This window comes from Poecilia mexicana, unplaced genomic scaffold (assembly GCF_051168715.1).
Source record: "Poecilia mexicana isolate PSO_F unplaced genomic scaffold, ASM5116871v1 scaffold_10, whole genome shotgun sequence".
In the NCBI taxonomy this organism is placed as follows: domain Eukaryota; kingdom Metazoa; phylum Chordata; class Actinopteri; order Cyprinodontiformes; family Poeciliidae; genus Poecilia; species Poecilia mexicana.
This window is the reverse complement of record NW_028263379.1, coordinates 27293575-27316146: the sequence shown is the minus strand read 5'-3', so window position 1 is coordinate 27316146 and position 22572 is coordinate 27293575. Positions and strand designations below refer to the sequence as shown.

The window sequence follows — 22572 nt, the reverse complement described above, 5'->3', positions numbered from 1 at the left end:
TGAAGACGAGGCCCTTTAAAAGCTGCTGCTGCAGTTTGACTTTATGTGTCTGAAACCAGAGCAATTCTCTTTGCTCTTTTGAATAGATGAGGAGGCGTCTCAGATGAATAATTTCAAGTTATGGTATCAACACTGAAAGGCTAGCTGCTTTCTCCAACCTGCCTCCAGCTGACTGGACAGACTGAAGGAGAAACCCATCCCTTCTTTAATCTGCGTCAAGGTCCGGATGTCCCACCTGTCCCTGTTCGGTCCAAGGGGAATGGACATGTGAGAGGCCATCTTTCTGTGGTTCAGCTTTGTAGCTTTTATGAGGATAGAAGGCCTTATTTCTGCTGTTTATGTCTTTGTGCTGACAGGCTGGGGGAGGCGGGCGGAGCTCCCCCGTCCCAGTGTCTGCAGGGTCTGTGAGCACAAACAGCCCTAACTGGCCTTGGCAACTTTTATCTGGAGGAAAAAAGACACAACTGCACTTCCAAACACTGAAGGACAGACTAAACACAAACTTGAGCGAGTGACTTAAGGACAGATTAGTTTGGCAGACAGGTTATACTTTCTTAATTGTTGCCGTTTAAATGTCTCCTCTCTGCTACATTGGACTCTTCATGTGGGAGTTGGTGCAGAGTTCCGGCCCTCGCTGGATTTGGGAGGAACTTCTTAGGTGAAAATATGCGGTCACAGCAACCTAGGGTTGCCTTAGCAACCACTAAAGAACGTGGAGTTGCCCTGGCAACAGATGAAATGAGGGGTTACCCTGACAAAAACGCAACAGGAACTCATTTAACAAATCCTCGCTGTCCTTTTTCAGACAGATAGCTGCAGACATGACAGCATATTAACAGAGTGAAAGGCACAATGATGCGCTGGAGTCAAACATATTCCTCCTTCTTTATCTTCAAACAAAGGCTAAGTCCATCCATTTGCTAGCAATGTTTATAGGGCTCCATAAAAGTAATGATACCCTCTAAACTTTTTTTGTTTGGTTGAATATTACGACAAAAAGCATAATTTTGAAGAGGGTGTGTGTGTGTGTTTTTAACACTTCCTTCAAATGAAAAATCCCTCAACCAGTTTTATTGTGACACCACAAGACAATGTATTGTGAAGTCACCTCATTGTGACAGATTCCACCTGTGTGAAGCTTAATCCCAAATAAGTTATGTGAAAGCATCAAGAGTTTCTTAGGGAACAAATAAAGTCGTCCTAAATGCATCAACGCCACCGTGGGAGATGATGCTCTTCTTCAGCAAAGGTGACTGGAGTTGATGAGAAGGCATATGGATTAAACGAAAAAGGCAATCTTAGATGAAATCTATGAAAGGCGGAAAAACACCTTTAAATGGGGCTCTAAAAACATACAGCTAGAGCTTTAATGTAAAGCATTATCAAAGCATATTCATGTATTAAAATGGTCCAATCAGACCTAAAAATGTGTGGTATGTCGCAATTTACAATGTATCATTTTGAGTAATGTTTAGAAACTGCAACACCAAACCACAAGATGTTTAACTCTAGTAATTGTTCTTTGCACACAAGAAAGAGACAAGGCACAAACTTAGTACAAAACATCAATTTATTTCCTTTTCGCAGTATTAAAGTTAAACATACTAGCTTTTTTGTTCATGTTTTTTTCCCTCTTTCATTTTGACTGTAAACATAAAACAATAGTGTAACTGTATTTAACTTAGAGAAACCATGTCATTTTACATTGTCACAAAAACTACACAATAGTCATGGCATGCACTGGAGAAGAATGATTAAAAGCAAACAGGAGCAACAATGGCAACAGTATTTGGATGAGTTCACTTTGCATTATTGCAACACACTATTCAGGGAGCTAGTACACTACGGTGGAAGTCACACATTTACATAGAGTAAACACATCCAAAGCGATGAAAACACAGACGACTTGAATGATATCACTGAATCCACAATTAAGCGCTGACAATACTGAAACAATTTACTGAAACAGAGAGAGTGTTGAAATCGTCCTCAAGCTCACAGCTTTTTTTTTTCTTTTTTTTTATTTCAGTCATGTGGAGGGAATAAATCTGGCTGATCCAAGATCAGTGCATCGGAGCGGTTTAAACCCGACCGAGAAGTTGAAGTTGGAAGAAGGATCTACTCATCTGGTTTCCTCTTCGGCTTCTTTGGGTTGCGGGAGCGGCTCTTGGCCTTGCACAGTGGACATATGGGAGCGTTGCGGTGGATCTGCTGATGGCAGGACAAGCATGCCTGCAGAGAAGAGGTCCAGTCAAACACTTTATTCAAGACTTATTGAGTGCTGCTTTTGTTCCGACATGGAGAATCAAGGAAATAATTCAGTCGTGTAAAATTTCCCTAAACCGATTTATGTAATAAATCCAGTAAGTTTAGTATGATTTTGGTTGGACTGATTCGATTGCTGCGGTGCCAGGCAGCAGTCACACTCCTTAACACTTTTTACATTTTATGTTAGGACCATAAATATCAATGTGCTTGGCAGTGATTTAATTTGATAGACCCACACAAAGCAGTGCATAACTGTGGGAGGAGAATGATATAAGGCTTTCAGCATCTTCACTGATAAAAAAATCTGAAAAGTGTGGAATCCATTTTCATTCATTCTTCTACAAAGAGAGTTTCTAAATCAAACCATTGTAACAAATTGCCATCAGTTTCCTAATTAGTCAATAGACTGTACAATGGTTAGAACGACCCAACAAAGTTCTGATGTATCTAATTAAGAGGCTTGTGGAAAGTTGAATTTCAGATCCTTTCCTACACCCAATCTGATTGAAAGAGGAATAGCAGAAAACCCCTAAAAACATGTAACTTTAATTGCAGCGAAAGCTGATTGTGCAAAGTATTAACTCGGGGTGGCAAATAAGAAATGGATTTGGTTGTAACAAGACAAAATGTGAGGGGTAGGGGACGTTTAAGGCATGTGAATACTTTTACAAAGCACTGTTCCACTGAAACTATACTTACTTTACTTCCTATATAAAAAGGTGCTGCGTGAATAAGTTATGGTTTTACCCATTAACGGGATGTGAGAACATCTGTAAAGATGAGCAACAGAAACTTATGACTACACTGACCTAAGCAAAGCCCTGTTCATTTAAAGTAAAGGCAGCACTTAGGTTGTTTACTAGTTTTTGTTCATAGATCACAACCAGGAGATAGAGCTCCAAGATCAAAAGGTAACTGAAAAGTGCTGCGACGCCCTGCTGCTAACAATATTAGTATCGATGTGTTCCATCTGTGTTCGCATTACAGCTGCACTTCCCAAATTTTCTGTCACAGAGGCGCATTGGGAAATTGTGTGTTTTCAATGTCCCAAATCTGAACAACTCTCTAGGTCCTTCACAGTTACAACACATGGTCAGCCCTCCCCCCAAAAACACAATTAAAGCAAAGCACAAGAGCCAGCTGCCCAGTGTTTAGTATACAGGCTTGAAAGGAATTAGTTTAATATAAAAAAGATAGAAAACAAAGGTGTCCTGTAAATGAGTAACCAAATACAGCCCACTTTGAACATATTTTACCAACAAACATGCCAACCTAAATTGGAACAGATTATTAAAAAAATAAAGACTGTGCTTGAGTGGATCCAAATTGATGTAAGGTTGCAGGAGATTGGTACATCACCAACTATGAGTAGAATTATCAAAACCTACCCATCATTATCTTCCACCAAGCTCCACTTTTAAATCATTAAACCTGGGAAGCAGATGTCGTATGTATTTTTTTGTTGATTTTGGGTGCTCTCAAACAAGCCTTAAAAAGCCAATTTATTGCTGCACTTTTATTTTTAGAAGTTGGAAAGCACTAACTGGTGCCGACCATAGCTATGGTGCATTGAACAATAAGTATACTGCTCAAAAAAATAAAGGGAACACTCAAATAACACATCCTAGATCTGAATGAATGAAATATTCTCATTGAATACTTTGTTCTGTACAAAGTTGAATGTGCTGACAACAAAATCACACAAAAATCATCAATGGAAATCAAATTTATTAACCAATGGAGGCCTGGATTTGGAGCCACACACAAAATTAAAGTGAAATGTTCCCTTTATTTTTTTGAGCAGTATATATTGCATGGATTCTTGGTTGTATAGGTTTAATGAAAGTTTGCAAATTAATACACTGAAAGCCCCTTTTATTCTAATGTTAGCTTGCTAGCTAAGCATTTTAGCCAGCTGCTAGCAGAATGTACATGTCAGAGTTTAGATCGGGCCTAAAAATATCCAGCCCGACCTGGCCAGAGCCCGTAGACATTGTGTCCAAGCCCAATCTGACCCAACTAATTGACTTTAATTACAGGCCAGCATCCGAAGTAAACCTGACGTATTATTTTAATTACGATTTTAGTGCATTCATTTTTAGAACATAATTTGAGTAAGTAGTACAACTTCTTCCATTTTTAGATTTTATGTAATGTTTTCAAGTGGCATCTTGTTGCATGTGACTGCAGTGAGTCAAGTGTAAATAATCTGGTGTGTGTGATAAATAGGAGTGGAGCAGGGCGGGCCTGCGTGTGCATTTATTGTGCAACGCGCTGTGCTTGTTAAAGTCTAACAAACTTTTGCACCTTTTTTTGCTTTCCTCAACAGGGTAAACTACCGACTTCTCTATTTAGACTATTAGTAGTAAGGCTGCACTGATTGTAGTTTTATGGCCGATTGCCGATCTTTAAAAAGCCTGATGTGCTGATTCCGACTTTGGCCGATACCAATTTTGTTTTGTCTTAAATAATGCAAAATATAGCAAGAACGTCGCTGAGTTGGCAACAGCGGGGTGACTATTATTACTGCAAATGTGCAAACATGCCCTGGTGGGCTGTCAGTTTGTCAGTCAAACCTCTCTCACAGGAGAGCAAAAGAGGACAGTGGCTGAATTTTATAACTTTTCCGAGACAGATAAGATTGATGGATAAGCTCAGTTTCACATGTAAGTATCAGCCGATGACTAGTCTCTGAATATGAACTAAATTGACTCCAATAAATTGTTGCACCCTAAAGTTGTAGATTAACAAAACTTATCATTGTGCATTATCATTTGGTTTTCTCTGTGCTATCAGTATTGTAGGCTAACTAAATGTAACACAGAAGAACAATCCCGACCCGATCATTAAGTAAATAATTTTGGCTCGACCCGGTCCAAATTTTGAGTCGAGTTCAGGCCATAAATCTAATCTCTAATGTTGGCTGACATACTGGCTAATATGCTTAAATTAGCATATCAGCAAATTTAAGTATTTTAACAATGCCAGCATAAGCTACTATTAGTAATAAAGTTAACTAATCCTGGCTAACCTTCTGGTGATAGCCATGCTAATAGTTGCAGATTAGCCAAGCTAATGATGACATTTTGTAGCAGACAGTGATACCTATTGTTAGGTAACATGATATAAGCCCTTTGCCTATTACCAACATCATACCAAACAGTAGCATACCACCCAACTTTAACATAACCTTTGCGATTGATAGCTAGCATGCTAATTTTTGCATTTAGCTCACGTTGAGAAATTTTGCTAATGGCACATACTGTCTATTAGCATAGCAGACATCGTTTGCTGTTGTTAGCTCACATGCTATTAGCACCTTGGTAACTAATAGTGATATATTATCTAATCTGAGCATAATCGGTCATATTTGCCATCAATCCCGGTATGCTAATATTACATATCGTCTTTGGTGATGTGCTCTAAGGCTGAGGTTAGACGGCCTCCTTGCCATCACCCTGATCTTTAACTTCAACAAGTCATCCTGCTAATCAAAGTGTTGTGCTCATTCCAGCCACTTAAACCACACACTAATAAAGGAGGTGTGAAGGCAGGGTTAATGGAGTGTAGTAGTTCTGTTATCTGTGGTATTTTTTTTTTGTCACAGGAACACAGACTCACAAGGCAGGAGACATTTCATGAAAATCTCTGGAATATATCAACAGCACACAGAAAATTAAATCTCTCCTTGATGGTATATTTATACTTGAATGCAAATATTTCTATTATATCTAATTTGAGGCAGCTGGTTGGGATTCATAAACATTATTTAATGCACATCCTGGTGACAAACTCCCACACTTACTCCACTGTGAAAAGAAAATTGTACAAACCTGTTATCAAACATTTCTTATATGCATAGTTGTTTATAATACATCTGCTGGCCATTTGCCATCATGTTTTTTGACAAAATATACGTTTATCACAAATCTATTGATGGTCATTGTTCAGCTCTAAAGGTTGTGCAGAGCTTTTTCTTTTATCCAGAAAGTATTTAGTGGATTAATAATCCCTGCATTCCTTTGAGGTGCTGTCATTCTGGATTATTATGGTTAAATGAAGGAATTACGGTTCAGTTATTACGGCAATAATGCATAAAAATGTCCTTAATTAGATTTTCTTGTCAGCTTATACCAAACCATTCTTATTAATAATCTGCTGACATTAATTTGAATCTATATGAAGTTTTGGGGACAGCCTCTTTTGTATTTTAAAGCTTTCTAGCAAAAGGTGAAACAGATTTTCTCCATGTTCCTGCGTTTGTATGTAGAAACCCTTGGCTACAGTCAGCAGAGGTACTTGAGTGTGTGTGTGTGCTTCATATGCCAGTTGAGTTCAGCTCCATCCAAGTAAAAGTTTGGGGGGAAAAAAGGAAAAAAAAAAGTGTCTGCTTTATGTCCAAATAAAGATTTGTATTGTTATTCTTTTTATGGCCAAATGTTCTTAACATTGGAAGCATTTGACAATAATAACCCTTATAGAGGGTTTGGGCCCTCTATAAGATTTTGTTGCAAACTGCAGAAACACAGGCACCTTATATAATGGATGTATGTTTTTTTGATAAAATATACATTTATTACATAAATGTGTAGATGGTAATTGATGAACCCAGTGTCTGATTGTGTAAATGTGAGTTTACGGACGAGGACAAATCTCTTTATTCCACTTTGATCACATTTATCCATTTACATAATCCATGTCGTCTGGAAATAAATGCTACTTAACCAGGCAAAGCTAACAAATAATGCACACAGTTAATAAATACAAATAATTTGTAAGTTACAAGCACATTGTACTCACTTTGCATAACATTTTGAGTAAATAGATTATTTTCCCCCTGTTCCACTTATAACTGGTAATTTCCAGTTAAATATTTGACTCTTATTCACGGGAAACAAGTATTTAATTGTGCTAGTTTCCCTCATACTGAAAGCTTATTTCATGCAAAAAATAGTCTAAAGTAAAAAAAAATAAATAAATTGAAAATCTGCTGATTATGTATTCTGTTAAAATTTTTAAATAGCATTCACTTTATAAATTTTTTATTTAAAAAAAAATAATAATAAAAAAAAAATATATATATATATATATATAAAAAAGGTGTCTATCCACACACTTTAATCTCTGCTGCATCTGTTTTAAATGAGGATACCTTCATGGGTGGCGGCTGCTGCCTGAAGGTGGCCGTCTGCCGGGCGTCTTGCTTCCTGGACACCTGAAGCTGCTGCGCAGCTGCTGCAGCTGCAGCAAGAGATTCTGGGATGGCGGGCTCATGTGGCTCCTTCTGCCACTCTGCCTTCTGCTTCTCAAAATAACTGTTCAAAGTATAATGAAAAAAAGAGAGAAGGAAATAAAGCTGGTAAGCAGATCTTATTTAGATCCCACAGCTGACACTACCCAAGTCCACAATGAGCATCTTAAGCTGAAGAAAATTACAGTTGTGTCACCGTTTCTTCTGTTTTTTTTCTTAATCCAAAAGTCGGATCAAACGCCTGAAGTATTTAAAAGAGACTTTTTGCGTGCTTAACGCGTATACGCGTGCGTGCGTGGCTGCGTGCACGTGGGTGTGTGTAGGGGAGGGCTGGGAAAGAAATGTGGCCTTGGACTTTATGCATGACTGGCCCTTTTTCAAAGACAAAAAAAGTGATATCCCCTTTCATTACCCTCTCTGGTTTCTCTCAAAATAGGTCCAGGCTAGAGTAGATCTTTGCGCATTCACAGAACAAATTTGATGCGTTACATTTCCTGTGAGCACGAGTGACCCCTGTGCCAAGCATGTTGGCCTTTTCACCATCGCTGCATAACCCACATGTGCTTCTGATATTTAGCTTCTAACTTTTATTCACGTTAATATTTCACAGGAGATTTTCTCCCCACCAGCCCCATCTTCTGAAGCATAGAATGCTCATTTGTCTCCTGATATTCTTCTAAAACGTACCCAGCAAGCTGTTTGGGGGCGTGATTTCATTTCCTTCAAGTCCGCTCTCTCTTCTTGTCATACAGTTTTGGAGGGAACTTTTATTATTTACTACAATTACTCCATAAATCTGTCACTCTGCTTCTGTGATGAGTTGCATATACTAAGAAAAACCGCAGGGGAACATAAGCCTCTGCTTTCGAAGTCTCTTTTATGGCCGGCTGATAGTCGAGTGGGAATGTCACCGAGACGGGAAGGAGAGACAACAACCACCTGGCCAGCAATGAACTCATCACTCGAGCCTGTGCACAATACACGGCCAAATCGCAAAGTGAACCGACCAACAATGTTGTCAGCACACGGAGCAGCAGTAGGTCAGGGCCTCTTACTGCGCACTTTTTCTGTGAGTGTTTTAGTCTACGAGAAATCTCAAGATCCTTATTACTTATTAGGAAGGTCGCGTGTTATTTTCCAGCTGTTAATAGTAGAGCTCTTTAGGTTGGTAAGATGGGAAAGAAAATCTCTGATGAACAGGTTTTTTTTTCTTTTTTAAACTGACTTCAAGACGAGAACAAGGCCTTCAGTGTAAATAAACACGGCAATTATAAATTAACTTTCATGAAGAATATCTTTCAGTTACGCTTCAGCACTCTTCCCGTAGAGCAAAAAACACAGATGACAAAACGAAAAACGACACCCAACGCTCTGGACTCAGGATACCTGAAAGTCTGTCTGTCCAAAAAAAAACTTTGGATGAGTTTAACTTCTATGTTCTAGCGCCATTAACTATGATTTGCAGCGGCAAATTGTACAATCATCTGCTGTTGATGGATGTCAGCCTGCGGTTTGTGCTGCTGGAAGCCTACTTGTCAGACCACCCTGATGTACCTCCAATTTTGAGGATGACACGGATTTTTATGAAGCCTGAAATGGCTTCATTCGTCACTGTCATTTTGGCCGTTTCTACAGCTGGGAGAAGACTGGACAAAATTAGGATAAAAAAAGTTTCTCGATGGATGTTAATGTCTGAACAGTCCAGTTAATCAAGAAAATACCAATGAGAAACTGAAAGTGTTTTAAAACGCTATCAAAACGGATATTTTAAACTTTTGTCAGATGGATAATTTGCATGGAACCTAATGTCAAATTTAGGATGGAGTTTTTAAAGGGCCAGTTCATCTAAATCACACACAAAAAAAGGCATTTCATGATAGGCTAAAATTCATTAGCATTTTCACTTCAGATTGTTTACAGCATAGCAAATAAACGTTAACACAGCCATTTTTTCATCAATATTGGTCAATATTGTCATACTGAGTTGAAATTGAAATTAAACTGGAATTTCTTGGACCAGTGTTTACAAAAAGATCACATCTCACTCAACTGCAACCCGATAAAGCGTGTCAAATTTGTGTTCTCAAAGAATATGCACAGAATTTGTCCTTCAAGCTAAAGCCCACAAAAGAGTGTCACAAATGTTCATACACATCCAAACTGTAATTATACACAAATGAACCAACACAGACTTTGTGCTGTTATATGGCTAACGTACAGCCGTATCCACTGTATAATCCTTCATGCGTCAGATTTAACTCAATGTCAGCCCCCACCAAGTTTGTCTCAAACTATTTTGCGCTGGTAACTGTAGATGTGACTCGTCATAAATTAAGATTACATGGTCTTGCCTGAGAAACACCAGGAGAACGTCAATAGCTTCAAAAGCGTAAAGCTCTGAGGTCAGCTGGGATGCACATTAAAATGCCATTCATTGCTGTAAATATTCAATGTGCCATGATGCTAAAATAAACTCTGTAAAGGATTACATTTAGCCTACTGTATTTCATCTGTAAGGCTCCTGCTTTATCCCTGCAAGTAGTAAACATGTTATAATACTAAAGGCAAATAAAACGAATTAAAGCGTGTTACGCAAATATCAAGTCATTTTGGATACAAGATCTTTTACATAACATTCAAATAACAAAAGAAAGTATCTTACCTCCAGGACTTGTTACAAATTAATTGTAGAAAAATAATAATAAAAAATTACAGCATCCTGTAAAGATTTTTGACATTTTTGTCAAATCACAGCCACAAATTTCAGTGCATTTTTTTTTTTTTCTGAAAGGTTTTTACCTTACTAGATTGTAAACACAGCAGTTCTGTTGGGGCGATATGATGAAGAACAGACATGAAGTGAACTATCAGCTCAAGGAAAAAGTTGTGGATAAATTCAAAGAACGATTAAATCACAAAATGGCATCAAAATCTTTGACCATCTCACAGACCACCGCGTGGCACAACGGAGGGGCCAGATGAAGAATTTATTCGAAAAGCTGCAGACATACGCTGACAGGAAAACTGTTGGTTCTCGACAAATCTGGCATATACGGAAGGGGAGCTTTAAAAAAACAAACATTGTTGAAAGAAAGCAATGAAAAAGCTGGTCATGAAGCATTTAGCAGCTGATAGCGCTAATTACAGGGCATCATGGGCAGTGGCTGCTTCTCCAACCGGAAAAATAAATTGTCAGTATGCAGAATATTTGCATGCCTATCAAATATTGGATCCAAGCAGTTCTATGCAATTGCAAATTATGAAATTATGGTGGTGGTTTTGATTGGCTATATTGTGTAGCTTTAGTTTATTTATGAGTTAATTCTGTTCCAGTCAAAGTCCAGATCCACATCACACTGCAACAAAAATCTTCACCTCTGTAGTACAAAGCCTAAGGCAGGAGTTTTTGCAAAAAAGAAAAAAAAAGGCTGTTTTACAAATATACATCACATTTTAAATATTTTTATTTGTACTATGGATACTTCTACATCTTCTTTACTATTATGCTCCAATATGTGTTTGTCAATCACATAAAACCCAAATAAAACAGAATCGGTTTGTGGTTCCAACGTCACAATAATGCAATAGGGACCGTATTAAGTAGCACATTTGTTGTGTTGTATTTACATGTCAGTGTGTGCATATACTTACTCCAGAGAGAGCTTTTCCTCCTCTTCGTTCAAGTTGGGCAGTCTGTGCAGACCTAAAGTCATCCTGAGTGCATCAACGTGCTCCTTCAGAGGCTTGTACTCGTCATGGAGGCGGCGAGTTGTCTCCAGCAATTTATTCAGGTCGTTCTCTGACTGCTTTATGGTGCTCTCCATCTGAAATGACAGATTAATAGACATTTTGGCCAAAAAATACGATAAAACTTCAGAGCCTGAAACAATGGATTCCACTTAGAGCCAGATGCCAGTCCTTTGATTGACACTGAAGAATTTTTCAAATAACAACCTTTCAATCGCTGGAACTCCGCTGGAAGTTTTATTTAACAATAACCAAATGGGTTTTGGGGTTCAAGAGCATTTAGGAATTTGACCAACTCACCACATTAATATCTGCATGGATGAGGCGCAGCTCTTCAACATGGGCCATTTTCTCTTGGAGAAGGAGATCCATTTCTTGCTTGTATTCTTTTAAATGCTTCTCCTCCGACTCCAGAGCCTCAAACTCAATCTTTAGACGAGATTTAATCTTCTGCATCTGGATCGTCTTGTTTCTGCAAGCCCGTGGCACACACTTTTATTATTCGTTTGATTTTTTCCTCCAACTGTCAGGATTCTGAATAGGTTTACTCTATCACGGACTAATCAGATAATGTATAAAGAAAGAAAATTCCCACACACACACACGTGACGTAAATGACCCATCAATTCCGTACATTGTAATTACAGTGTTCAAAACCGCACAAACCTGTTTCTAAAGAAAAGACTGCCATTTAAAAAAAAAAATCCCACCATCCCGTCCACTTCTGCTAACCAGCCAAACGACAGATTGCTAAGCTAAGGACCTAGCTAGCACAGTTCAGCAGAGCACATCTGGCATTTGTTGTGATACATCTGGGATTTTGATGCATTGCCCCTAATAGGCGCTTTCAGCACCCGAATTCCGTCTGTATTTGTTACACAATTAGCCCGCCTGTCCACGTTGTCAGAGACAGAATAATGGATTTGTACAGCAGCAAAACGCCTTTAATTCAAAGCAGAGCGGCTAATATTAGCGAGGTAAGAAACAAAAGCGAAGCCAAAGGGGGTTATTCCCAGACGGCTAAAGCTAGCTAACTTAACGCTTCGAAACACTAGCCAAACATCTGGAAAACATTCATTGAAGAGGCAGAATTTGCGCTTTACCGTATTTCCAAGATATTCTCCAGCTTGCACATTATTTCTTGTTCGTCCGCCATGGTTTTAATGCCCCTTAGTTATTATTCAGCTGGTCACCCGCTCCGTTACCCCAGCAAGGCCACAGTTGTCTCCTAGTAATAAAAAAAAAACAAAAAAAAAAAACACAATAGCCAGCGTGAGCGCGCACTAATGCACGCGCGCGCAAAGTGAAACCGTGGCAACGTTAGACGACAGAGAAAGCACGAGCTAAATGACTGTTTCTACCTCCTTTACCCTAACACTGTTCGACAAATACGAAGGAGCAGGGCAAAACGATAAACAGAGTTATTGAGCCATTATTTCTGTCATCTTCTTGCTATACAGAGCGTTGGAAAAGTATCCACACCACTTCAACTTCAATGGTTAACGGTTTGCACTTTTTTTTTTTTTTTGTCGAAATGAAAATCTGAAAACTGGCGTGTGTACATTTTTTTTCTCTTCACATTTTTCAGGTGGGAGAACTTATTGACAGGGCAACCAAGGGTGATGAACTATAAATATTATCTAGGCTTCCACAGTGACAAAAATAGTCATTCTTTAAGGTAAGCTAACTTACCAAAAACTTTTTAAGTTTATCACAAGGCAAGTAGGGATCACAAATCGTGTAGAGAGGTTCTCTGGTCAGATGAGAATAGACTTTTACTTTTTGTTTACAAAGGATAACTAGTAGTCTGTTGTACATCAACCTGAATGGACAGGGCATCATGTTGCATATGAGGGATGCATTTCTTAAGGAGGGACAGGGACTCTGAGTTAGGGAGATAGATGGAGATAAATTCCTGAAAAGAATAAAATAAAACTTGAGGTTTATCTCCTGCTTGCTTTACATCCAATGTGAGCTTTTTTGCATTAAAAAAATAGGCTATTACTTCAGGGTATACATGTGCCGTCTTTACTGACAGAGAAACGCCCCAAAAAGATTAGCAGCTGCATCTGAATCCAAATGCACACCACACATGCCAAATTTTATTTGTTCAAAAAGAAAGAAAACAAACAAACATTTTACTTCACCTTTACAATTATGAGCTAACTGTTGACCCAACCCCTACCAATAAAAATGTTGCCACACCAGGAAACTTGTCACAGTAGTTTATTTACCAACATATATTAATAATTAATCCTACGGTACAATCTTTACACAGTTAGTTACTGCGATCCGCAGAGTCTCATGCTTGGAATAGTTATCTGTACTTTATTAATGCCTCCACTCAAAGCAGGATTAGCACCTTTGGAGAACTCCAGGACAGTGAAACTCAAGGAACCCTAGGGAAACTCGCAGACCTAATCTAAATTACATTCATACCACGGCAAACCATTACGTGATAAATACACTAGATCAGTGTTTCTCGATTCCCGTCCCCAGGGACCGCTGCCCTGCATGTTTTAGGTGTTTCCCTTCTGCCATTCACCTGACTTGAATATATATGTGATTAACAGGCTTCTGCAGCACTTGGTGGCATGCAGAGGACATCATGCAATCATTTGAACCAGGTGGTCTGGAACAGAGACGCATCTAAAATATGCAGAACAGTGGTCCCTGAGGACCGGAAAACACTGTACTCGATGACAATGCCCTCTAAAATAAACCTGTTCATCTGATTGGGTAATAGCCCGCCAACAGAGAAGACTCTTAGAATCACTTATGAACAGTTGTATCTCTGACTCTGACTGTATCCAAACCCACCAAAACAGACAACATGCAATGTAAGACGCACAATATTGAGTTTCCACTGAGTGTTCCTGCTGAGCCAAGAGAAATAAAATAGTTGAACCATCGTGGTAAAAATCTTCGTCATGTTCTATGTATTTACGATCTGGAGGCGTGATTAGTTAGTTTCTTTCTTTATTATGATATGATTAAATAAGGATCACAGGGATTTTTATTTCACCAGGTGTATCATAAACAGCGTGATATTGTATTATAAATTCTACATATTTCTACCACAGGAGTGTAATAAAACAGAAATATGTAGCACTTTCATTCCAAGTTAAGCTGAGTTAAAACAAAAATGGAAATGAATGAATGAATACCAATAAATCCTTTAGAGCACATTTATCAAACTCGAGGCCCGGGGGCCAAATCCGGCCAGCATTAGTTTTTTTGAGGCCCTCTAGATAGATTTTTATCTAGAGAAAAAGTTTGGTGCTTGATTATTATTGTATTAATCAGAGAAGTGTTTATGTGTATTCTGCCAAAGTAAATAGCTATTTATTAATATTTTAACTCTTAGAGGACATTTGTGATCTTGATTTGGCCCAAAATGAAAATGAGTACGACTTCCTCGCTTTGTAGGAGCAAAAAACATTACTGATAACTATAATAGTTATGAAAAATAGCAGATGCAGACTCGACAAAATGTACAGTTGTAATAAGACAATGTAAAGGCTTTTGTATATTAATGCAAAAACAAAATATTGAAAAAAAAATATGGAAACCTGTGCAAATAATACCAGTAAAGTGAACAGTTTGTTGTGCCTTTTGGGTAGTAGAGATGGTTATAAAGTCTAACAGCTGCTTGGAGGAAGGACCAACAATAACACTTCTTTGTGCATTTAGGATGCAACACCCTGTCACCGAAGGAGCTCTCCAGTTCTGCAACAGTATCATGCGTGCAGTGGGAGAAATTTTCCAAGAGAGACGTTTTGCTGGTCCCTCGCTCCCTGCTCCGCGTCAAAGGGACTTCCTGACAAGACCTTTTCTTCCTGGTGAGTTTATCCAGTCGTTTCCTCTTACATGTTAAGCTGCTGCTCCGACAGGCAACGCTGTGGAATATGGCACACAATGAAGAAGGTGGTGATAATGTTGTACCTGATTTCTGTAATCTGAACGTGACTGAATAAATAATCTGCATTGAACTGAACGAGGAAGAAATAATTTCTTACTTGATTAAATTCAATTAAGCATCAAGAATATCAAATCAGTTTTAAAATAATATGGCCCAGATGACTATCAATCCCACGTTTGACTACGATAATATTATATAGGTCAGTCCCAAAGCCCTCACTATAGAGACTTGATGTTATCCCACTCTTCTTTGTGTTTTACAGCTAATGCCTCTTTTCACACACGTTACTATAAAACACACTTTATTGCTAACTGGTCATCCTTAAAACAAAGGAAGAAAAATTTACTGGTATGTGTTTGTTTATAGATGTCTGTGATCTTTCCGCGCCCTAGCTTTGCAATTTGTTACAAGCTGCTGTTACTCCCTAGAGCACATGCCTGCCCCAACACATTATGCTCAATGTTCCCAAAGTTACATCAACATTTAGAGAGATATCTGTCCATTGGGCTCTGCACCTTTGTATCAATAGAAATTTAAAAAAAAATATTTTTTTAAATGAAGATGCCGCCTGAAATATGAAATATTTAGTGTTAAGTTCTGTCCTCTGTTTGTAATGTTTTTATGACCTCAACAGCTTTGTCAGTGCTTGTTGTTTATTTTGACTGTGCTCTGCGAGATCCGCATGTGTGTCATCTATTTCCCACCATGTCATTATTGTAGATAAAAATTTGTCCTCAGTTACTCACCAAGGTAAATAAAGGTTAAAAGAATAAAAGATAATTAACATGAAATAGAACTGGTGATTCCGGTTCTGTCGACTGGTTACAGGCTGGGATTTCCTTAAATGGGACAAGGGGCGCCATAGAGGGGGGGAAAGTTAGGACAATTCTCCCCCAAGGGCCCTCGACTGACAGGGGGCCCCTCCACAAAAAAAAAAAAAAGTTCTTACAGAAATAGAAAAAATTGGGGGCCCTGTCAATTACAAAATTAATCATATAGTGTTTTTTTTTTTAATTAATTAGCAGGAAAAATTAAATGTTACCACTCCCAGACCAAAGCACACATCCATATTTGCACTGAACATCCCTCTGGATCTGCATGAAATGGTTCGTTCCTACTCTTAGGTGACAGTCTTCAGCAGCAGACAGTGGAAGACAAGAACATGGTGGCAGCTACTATACTAGTTTTTCGCCAAGAGAGGTGGGTAGACTGTGTGAGATTAACCATTTAGCATATTTAGCTTAGCTACAGACTAGTTTTTGCCTCCATTTCGCTTGCATTAATGAATGAAGGAAAGAATTTAACAACATATTCATATATTTAACTTGTCCCTGTACCTTTTATCACACCTAACAGATGAGTCAGACAGCAGCAGCTCTAACCCTGATACCAGCATAATGCCTCCCCTCTGTCCCAGTGAAAAAGGTGAGCAACACCGTGTTCATGACAAGCAGGTTAGAGTTTATTTGGATTCTTCCTGTCTCTCTACTCTTTTTAGAGTTACACAATAAAACCAATTTATTTATTACTTGCAGAAATTCAAACAATCTTTATAAAGTCTTCCATTAGCCCCTGTAGCAGTCAGTGAATGAGGTTGACACTGTCCCCCTGGCTCTGATTGGTTGTTTTTGGTCAGAACTGTGCATTTCTTTAGACAGCATGGAGGAGATTGAGCTTTTCACAGATAATCTGTTTCTTAGCAAACTGTCATGACATAGTGACAACTTTTAACAAATGTGGAATAAACATGTTTTTTTAAAATTAAAGTTATGTTCTGCAGCTTGAACAAAATGAAACAACAGCATTTTTTGAGAAGTCTGGATTGCTTTATGTATATTTTACACGTTGCTTGTTAGCGTTTCTGGTGGGAAGAGACATTTTAATAAGCTAAAACTAATAATAAAAAAAATTAAGCAGCCGCCTTTTTGCATGCAGTATGTGGACTGTTGCATGTAAAATTCACTATACTATTGTAATAGTATCAGTATTGGACCAAAGAAACCAAGGCAGTTGCAAGCCTTTAAAATTGTGACGCTTTTGATGGATCAGATAGACTTAAGAAACTGTAACAGCAGCTGCAAAGAGGGGGCCCAATTTAATTTTTTGTCATGAGGCCCAAGATTCCTAGCAGCGCCCCTCAATGGGACCGATGCAAATGTAACTTTTTTCACGTTTTATGCTTCAATTTCTATCTTAACTGCTTCTGAAAAATGATAAGTCAATGTTCTTTGGGGTGTGGAAAATTAACCGTTTCAAATGCTGAGTTACAATCGATGGGTACTGTGCCGTTACCTAGCAACCCCACCCGAAGCTAAAGCACGTTTGGTCAGCTGGTTTTACCGCTTCATGTGCTGTACAATGGCTGCTGGGAAAGACAAATGTCTGGTTGTTGACTTACCATTCGGAAACCACCTGCTGCATTCTTGATTGTTGTGCAGGAGACTCCACTTCCGCTTTTCACAGATATACGGTTGTATAATTGCGCATCTGTTGGCTGGTATTTTCACGTGCGAGTGTAAACATTGAGTCGGGAGGCGTGATCAGCAGCAGCTCATTTGGAGTGACAAGAGGCCCTAAAACAGCTCATTCTGAAAATAGGCAAATGTGACCAGACTGAAATGTCATGGTTTAAAAATGAGTTTTTGCAAAAAAAAAAAAAAAAAAAAAAAAAAATGTAGTGAGCATGTTTAGTGTAGCCCATCCTAACCTGTTCAAGGAAGCATTATAGGTCACCTTTAAGAACTATTCTCATTGCCTGATTTATATTCTGCTTTAAGTGATCATAGTTGTGCCTCATACATCAATGTCAGTGTCAAAGTCAAGTTTATTTATATAGTACTTTTAAAAGCAGGTTGAAGCTGCACCAAAGTGCTATCCAAGGACATATGAAAAATACACAATAAGAAAAGAATAAAATGACAAAAATAAAATAAAGACAAAACATTGCAATAGAAAAGACATGCATACACACATATTTGCACGTCCCATTGTGGTTAATGCGTCGGTTTTAAAAATGAATCCAGTCGCTGAACACAGAACGGCGTTTAGCAAAAATCTAAATACAAACCTCACATTTCCTCTAAATTACTGGATTCCAGGATCTAGTTTCTCTGAATAAACTGACTATATAATTTATGTTATGCTTAGCAACCTATAATAGCATCATAGAACGCTGAATGGATTTGATGGCAGTGCTTTGAAAGTGGGTGGAGAATGATGTGATTTACGACGGAGTTCAGTTTAGTCTAATGAAAAAAACCAGCTAGACTGTTTTATTGTATATGAGTCAGAGAAGGAAGCAATTTTCTCATCGCTTCCTGGTGATTCAGAGTGAACTTCAACAACAAGCATGGGTTTGAAAAGAGATGGTGGATTAACATGTAGCAGCAGAGTCAGTCCTCCTTCAGGCTGACCCCTCTACAAGAACTGTCAGGGCTTTCATCAGCAAGCGGTGGCGGGGTGTCTATCGATCTCTTTCGAGGATGTCTTCACCTACTCCTAGACTTCAGTGAAAATTGTGGGTTCATAGTGCTCACAGGGAAAGGATCATCTTAAACCAAGGTGGCCTTTTCCCAGTTGCAACCTCTCTGTCTTAGATGTCAGTACTCCCAGGAAATTCGGCAAAGAGGTGCAGGGCGAGCTGCTGGAGACGAGAAGGGGGATTCTGTCTCTTAGCTGAGTGTCGGAAATGTCTCAAATACCTTCCTCTTCGAGTCCTCCTGGAGTGAACTGGAGAGGGCAGGTTGAGCAGGAGTCGGAGGAGCATGGATGACTGGAACCTCATCTGATTCTCTGGCAGGTTTAGGATCCTCGTCCACTTTATGGTTCTCCCTTTTTTTTTTTTTTTTTTTTGTCTTGAACATGAAACATACCTTATAAGTTGAGAAAGGACCAGGTCATCTCTGTTGCAGAGGGAAATGTGGTGTGATATTTCATACTGTGGACACAATTGGAAGGCCTGTTTTAAGGTGATCTTATCGTGACCCCAATAGACAGCTCACTAAAAACCTGCAGTAGTGGATTTTTAGGAGAACAACTCCCCCCTGCCCCCCCAAAAGTCCTGCAGAACTTTTGGAACCACCTTCATCTCCATACATTTCTCTCTCTCTCAGGTTGAAAACTCTAGGAGTTTTGTCGTTTACATTCAGAAAAGTTAATCTTACAACCCCCCATATTAAGGTTAAAAATACATAGCAAAGGTAGTTTAATACTTAGGGTGTAGTTTGGATGCTACGCCCTATTCATATAATGTATGAAATAGACCTCTGGATAAGAACACGTTCAAGAAACATCTGCGAACTTTGATTAAAAAAACAGCAATAGTATGTTTTAGAAATAGTTAAACACGTATAAAACAAGTAATATTATTCCAAGATATTCCAAGTAAAACCAATCAAAACACAGTATTGACATTTTGCAATGATAACTTATCCAAAGTTTACTCCTATAGGTTATTTCATGCTTTTTTTTTCTCCACAATTACAGTTTCCTGTTGAGATCAACTAAGAAGACGTAGTTAGGCAGAGCCTCTGGTGTATCTGAAACTGATTCCTCTGGAATTTTTTTATTTTTATTTTTATTTCTTTTTAAGAGAACATCCTCAACAGAACAAGCTGTGTGATGCTGGCGAACATCCGACAGCAGTAAAAAAATTTATTGATGCTCTGCAGGCTATAAAAGTATTAGTGTGCTTGAATGGAGTATGGTTAATATTACCACATACATCAAATTTGTTGCAAATCAGCTGATGTTTTTTTTATTATTATTATTATTATTATTATTGGTTTTAATACAATAATTTCAAAGTTTCAAACTGCTTAAAAGAATACAGAAGTTACTGGAACTTTTTTTTTTTTTCTCACCGCAAAGCAGCTCTTTTATGTCCTGTGAAAGAAAAATCCACCTGAAATTAAATAGTGGTCCCATGGTAACACCTGAAGGTTCTGTGCTTTTCTTAAGACACAGTATGCTCAGAGGTGATTAAGGAGTTAAATACTCCACATCATCACTGGGCTCAAACTGGGAAACCATGCTGTTTTTCTTTGTGTTTATAATGTTTTTTATTCTAAGAGAACAAACATATTTGGGAACTTTCGTGATCTGGTAAAATGTGCATTACATAGCTCCCTCTCCTTTAGATCAAATTGCAATGCTGTGCAGTATAACTTCTGAACTTTGTCATACTTTGATAGGTTCCAACCACAAACTCTGATGTATTTCAATGGGATTTAATGTGACAGATCAAAAGACAAGAGGACATAATCGGGCAGTGGAACAAAAAGGATACATTATTTTCTTCTCTTCCTCCCCCCCTCCCCCTTTTTTTCTTTCTACAAATAATAATCTGAAAAGTCTGGAGTGCATTTGTATTCAGCAATTACAGCCCCAAGTCTTCTGGGACGTATTCTTATCAGCTTTGCAAGAGGCTATTCATCTTAGCTTAAACAGCTCAAGCTCAGTTAATCGGATGGAAAGTATCTGTTAACATTAGAATCAGAGTTAGCTTTATTACACCAGTTTGAGTGTACAAACAAGGAATGTAGAGCACACATCATGTTAATGTTTAAAATGAATTTAGACTGTACTTTTAGACTAAAATCAAATACACCAAACAGTTTTATCTGGACCATTCCTTGTTGTAGGTTTAGGACTGCTGGAAGCTTCTCTCTGAGTTTGAAGTCTTTTGGATCACCTCATATTTTAAACTCTAGGATTGTCCTGAATTTAGCTTCTTCCATTAGAACCTGGCTGACAACACAAAGTAGATCAAAATACCTCAAAAGCCAGTACATCTTGCTTATAGACCTGTCTAAAGAAAATTCAGGAACAGATGAGAAAAGATGTCATTGACATCTATCAAACTGGGAGAGTTTCTAAGGTTTTTTGGACTTTAGCAAACTGCAGCGGGAGCCACTCACTTAAGTTTAATTCAAAGTTCATGATTCAACAAGAAATGACCCAATACTGACAAAAATGGCTTGGATGGGGAAAATCAAAAAACACTACTGACTAAAAAGAACACAAAGGGCTCATATCATGTTTCACATAAAGAAATTCGTCTTGTTAATCCCCTAATATTTTGAGAAAAAGGTTCTACAGACTGTCGATACAAAAGTAGAAACTTCAGGAAAGTGTGTTACATCTTCTGTAAAACTAACAATAGATCTTACCAACAGCCAGACTTGGTAGTACTATTTTGAGAACAGAGGGAGAAGTTGCAAATAATCATGTTAATTTTCTGTGCTGTTTTAGATTCGTAGTTTGCCTGTAGTTTTAGCAATGGCGGCGAAGGAATTGAACAAAGCCGCTCAGTCCGTGTTGGCCACACTCCCAAATATCGAACTAACATCAGCAGCCATCTTGTTCAGCATAGCACTTCTCTCTTCGTAGTTCAGCCATATATATTTCCCGTTAGCTTCATAGCATCGAAATGGCGTATAACACACGTCACGGCCAAACGTTGGCAAATGGGTGAAATTCAAAACTTCATCAGTATCCACGCCCCCACCAAGCAATCGTTTCTCAATAGCAGAGGGCCCAGACGCTCTATGCGAAGCAAAGCGTCGTAAAGAGCTTTTTCTACTACCAAACTAATGTCAAACTGTCAGTCAATGAGTTCGAGCTCTTGGGTTGTGTCAGGGGACGATGATCTGAAGTCTACCACCATGTCCACCTCTAAATGGCTCAACAGAATGGTCAAGGTCATATTTAAAATGCATCGAGATGCCATGGTATGACCGTACACAGGCTCCAAAACCAGACTAAAACCAGTCCTGGAAAAAAGACCGGGCCAAGATTCAGAGTTTTGATGTTGAGGTAATTTAGTGTGTGAAAAGTCTTAGCAGGAGATTGTTCTTCATTGACACGATCACCTAAGCCTACTTTCACCCGGCATTCACCTGTTATATATATGGCTGTGCTTCGGGTTTCCAGCAGAACATTTCTCACATGGCGATAATAGGAAACATGGCGTCAGAAAAGAGTAAGAGGTCAAAGTGATTCTGAATCGTGGGGCAGTCACCGCGGATACATGTCAAATGAAATAATTTATTATTACAAATGTGTGAAAAAAAAAAAAAGTGTGGGACCATAACTCAAGAAAGCCTCAGATGTTCAAGATGGGGGTTCATGACAGTCAACAACATGTTAATACCTCGCTGAATCCTTCTGTTTCCCGTTTGCCTCCTTACACACGCTCCCTCCTGCTGGTTTAAACCTCTAACTTGGACTCGGCTCTGAACAGGAATTTTTTCCATCATCTGTGAAACGTTGAATGGAATTTTGCCCGTTTTTTTTCTCTCAGTCAGCTCATACCTTTTTAAATCTCTCAATGAGCAAAGCAGCTTCAATCTTTCTAGCATGTGGTCATTTTTAGTCAACCTTA

At 38.6% G+C, this 22572-nt stretch overlaps 1 protein-coding gene across 1 annotated transcript; it reads right to left on the bottom strand.

The window, feature by feature from the left end:
- Positions 1 to 1552: 1552 nt before the first annotated feature.
- On the bottom strand, positions 1553 to 12628 carry zc4h2 (zinc finger, C4H2 domain containing). The gene is made up of 5 exons (XM_015005374.2): positions 12370 to 12628; positions 11567 to 11738; positions 11171 to 11343; positions 7421 to 7583; positions 1553 to 2232 (listed from the first exon to the last, which is right to left on the bottom strand). Exons 1-5 carry the CDS (start codon positions 12420 to 12422, stop codon positions 2119 to 2121), a joined length of 675 nt encoding a protein of 224 aa, XP_014860860.1. The 5' UTR covers positions 12423 to 12628; the 3' UTR covers positions 1553 to 2118.
- Positions 12629 to 22572: the final 9944 nt, after the last annotated feature.

What these genes read in the sequence shown, in the direction of transcription:
- zc4h2 (XM_015005374.2), bottom strand. Translation starts at nt 12,422, where the DNA reads ATGGCGGACGAACAAGAAATAATGTGCAAGCTGGAGAATATCTTGGAA. An exon ending in GAGAATATCTTGGAAATACG is followed by an intron (nt 11,739 to 12,369) that starts GTAAAGCGCAAA and finishes ACGGGCTTGCAG; the next exon opens with AAACAAGACGATCCAGATGC. An exon ending in TCCATGCAGATATTAATGTG is followed by an intron (nt 11,344 to 11,566) that starts GTGAGTTGGTCA and finishes CTGTCATTTCAG; the next exon opens with ATGGAGAGCACCATAAAGCA.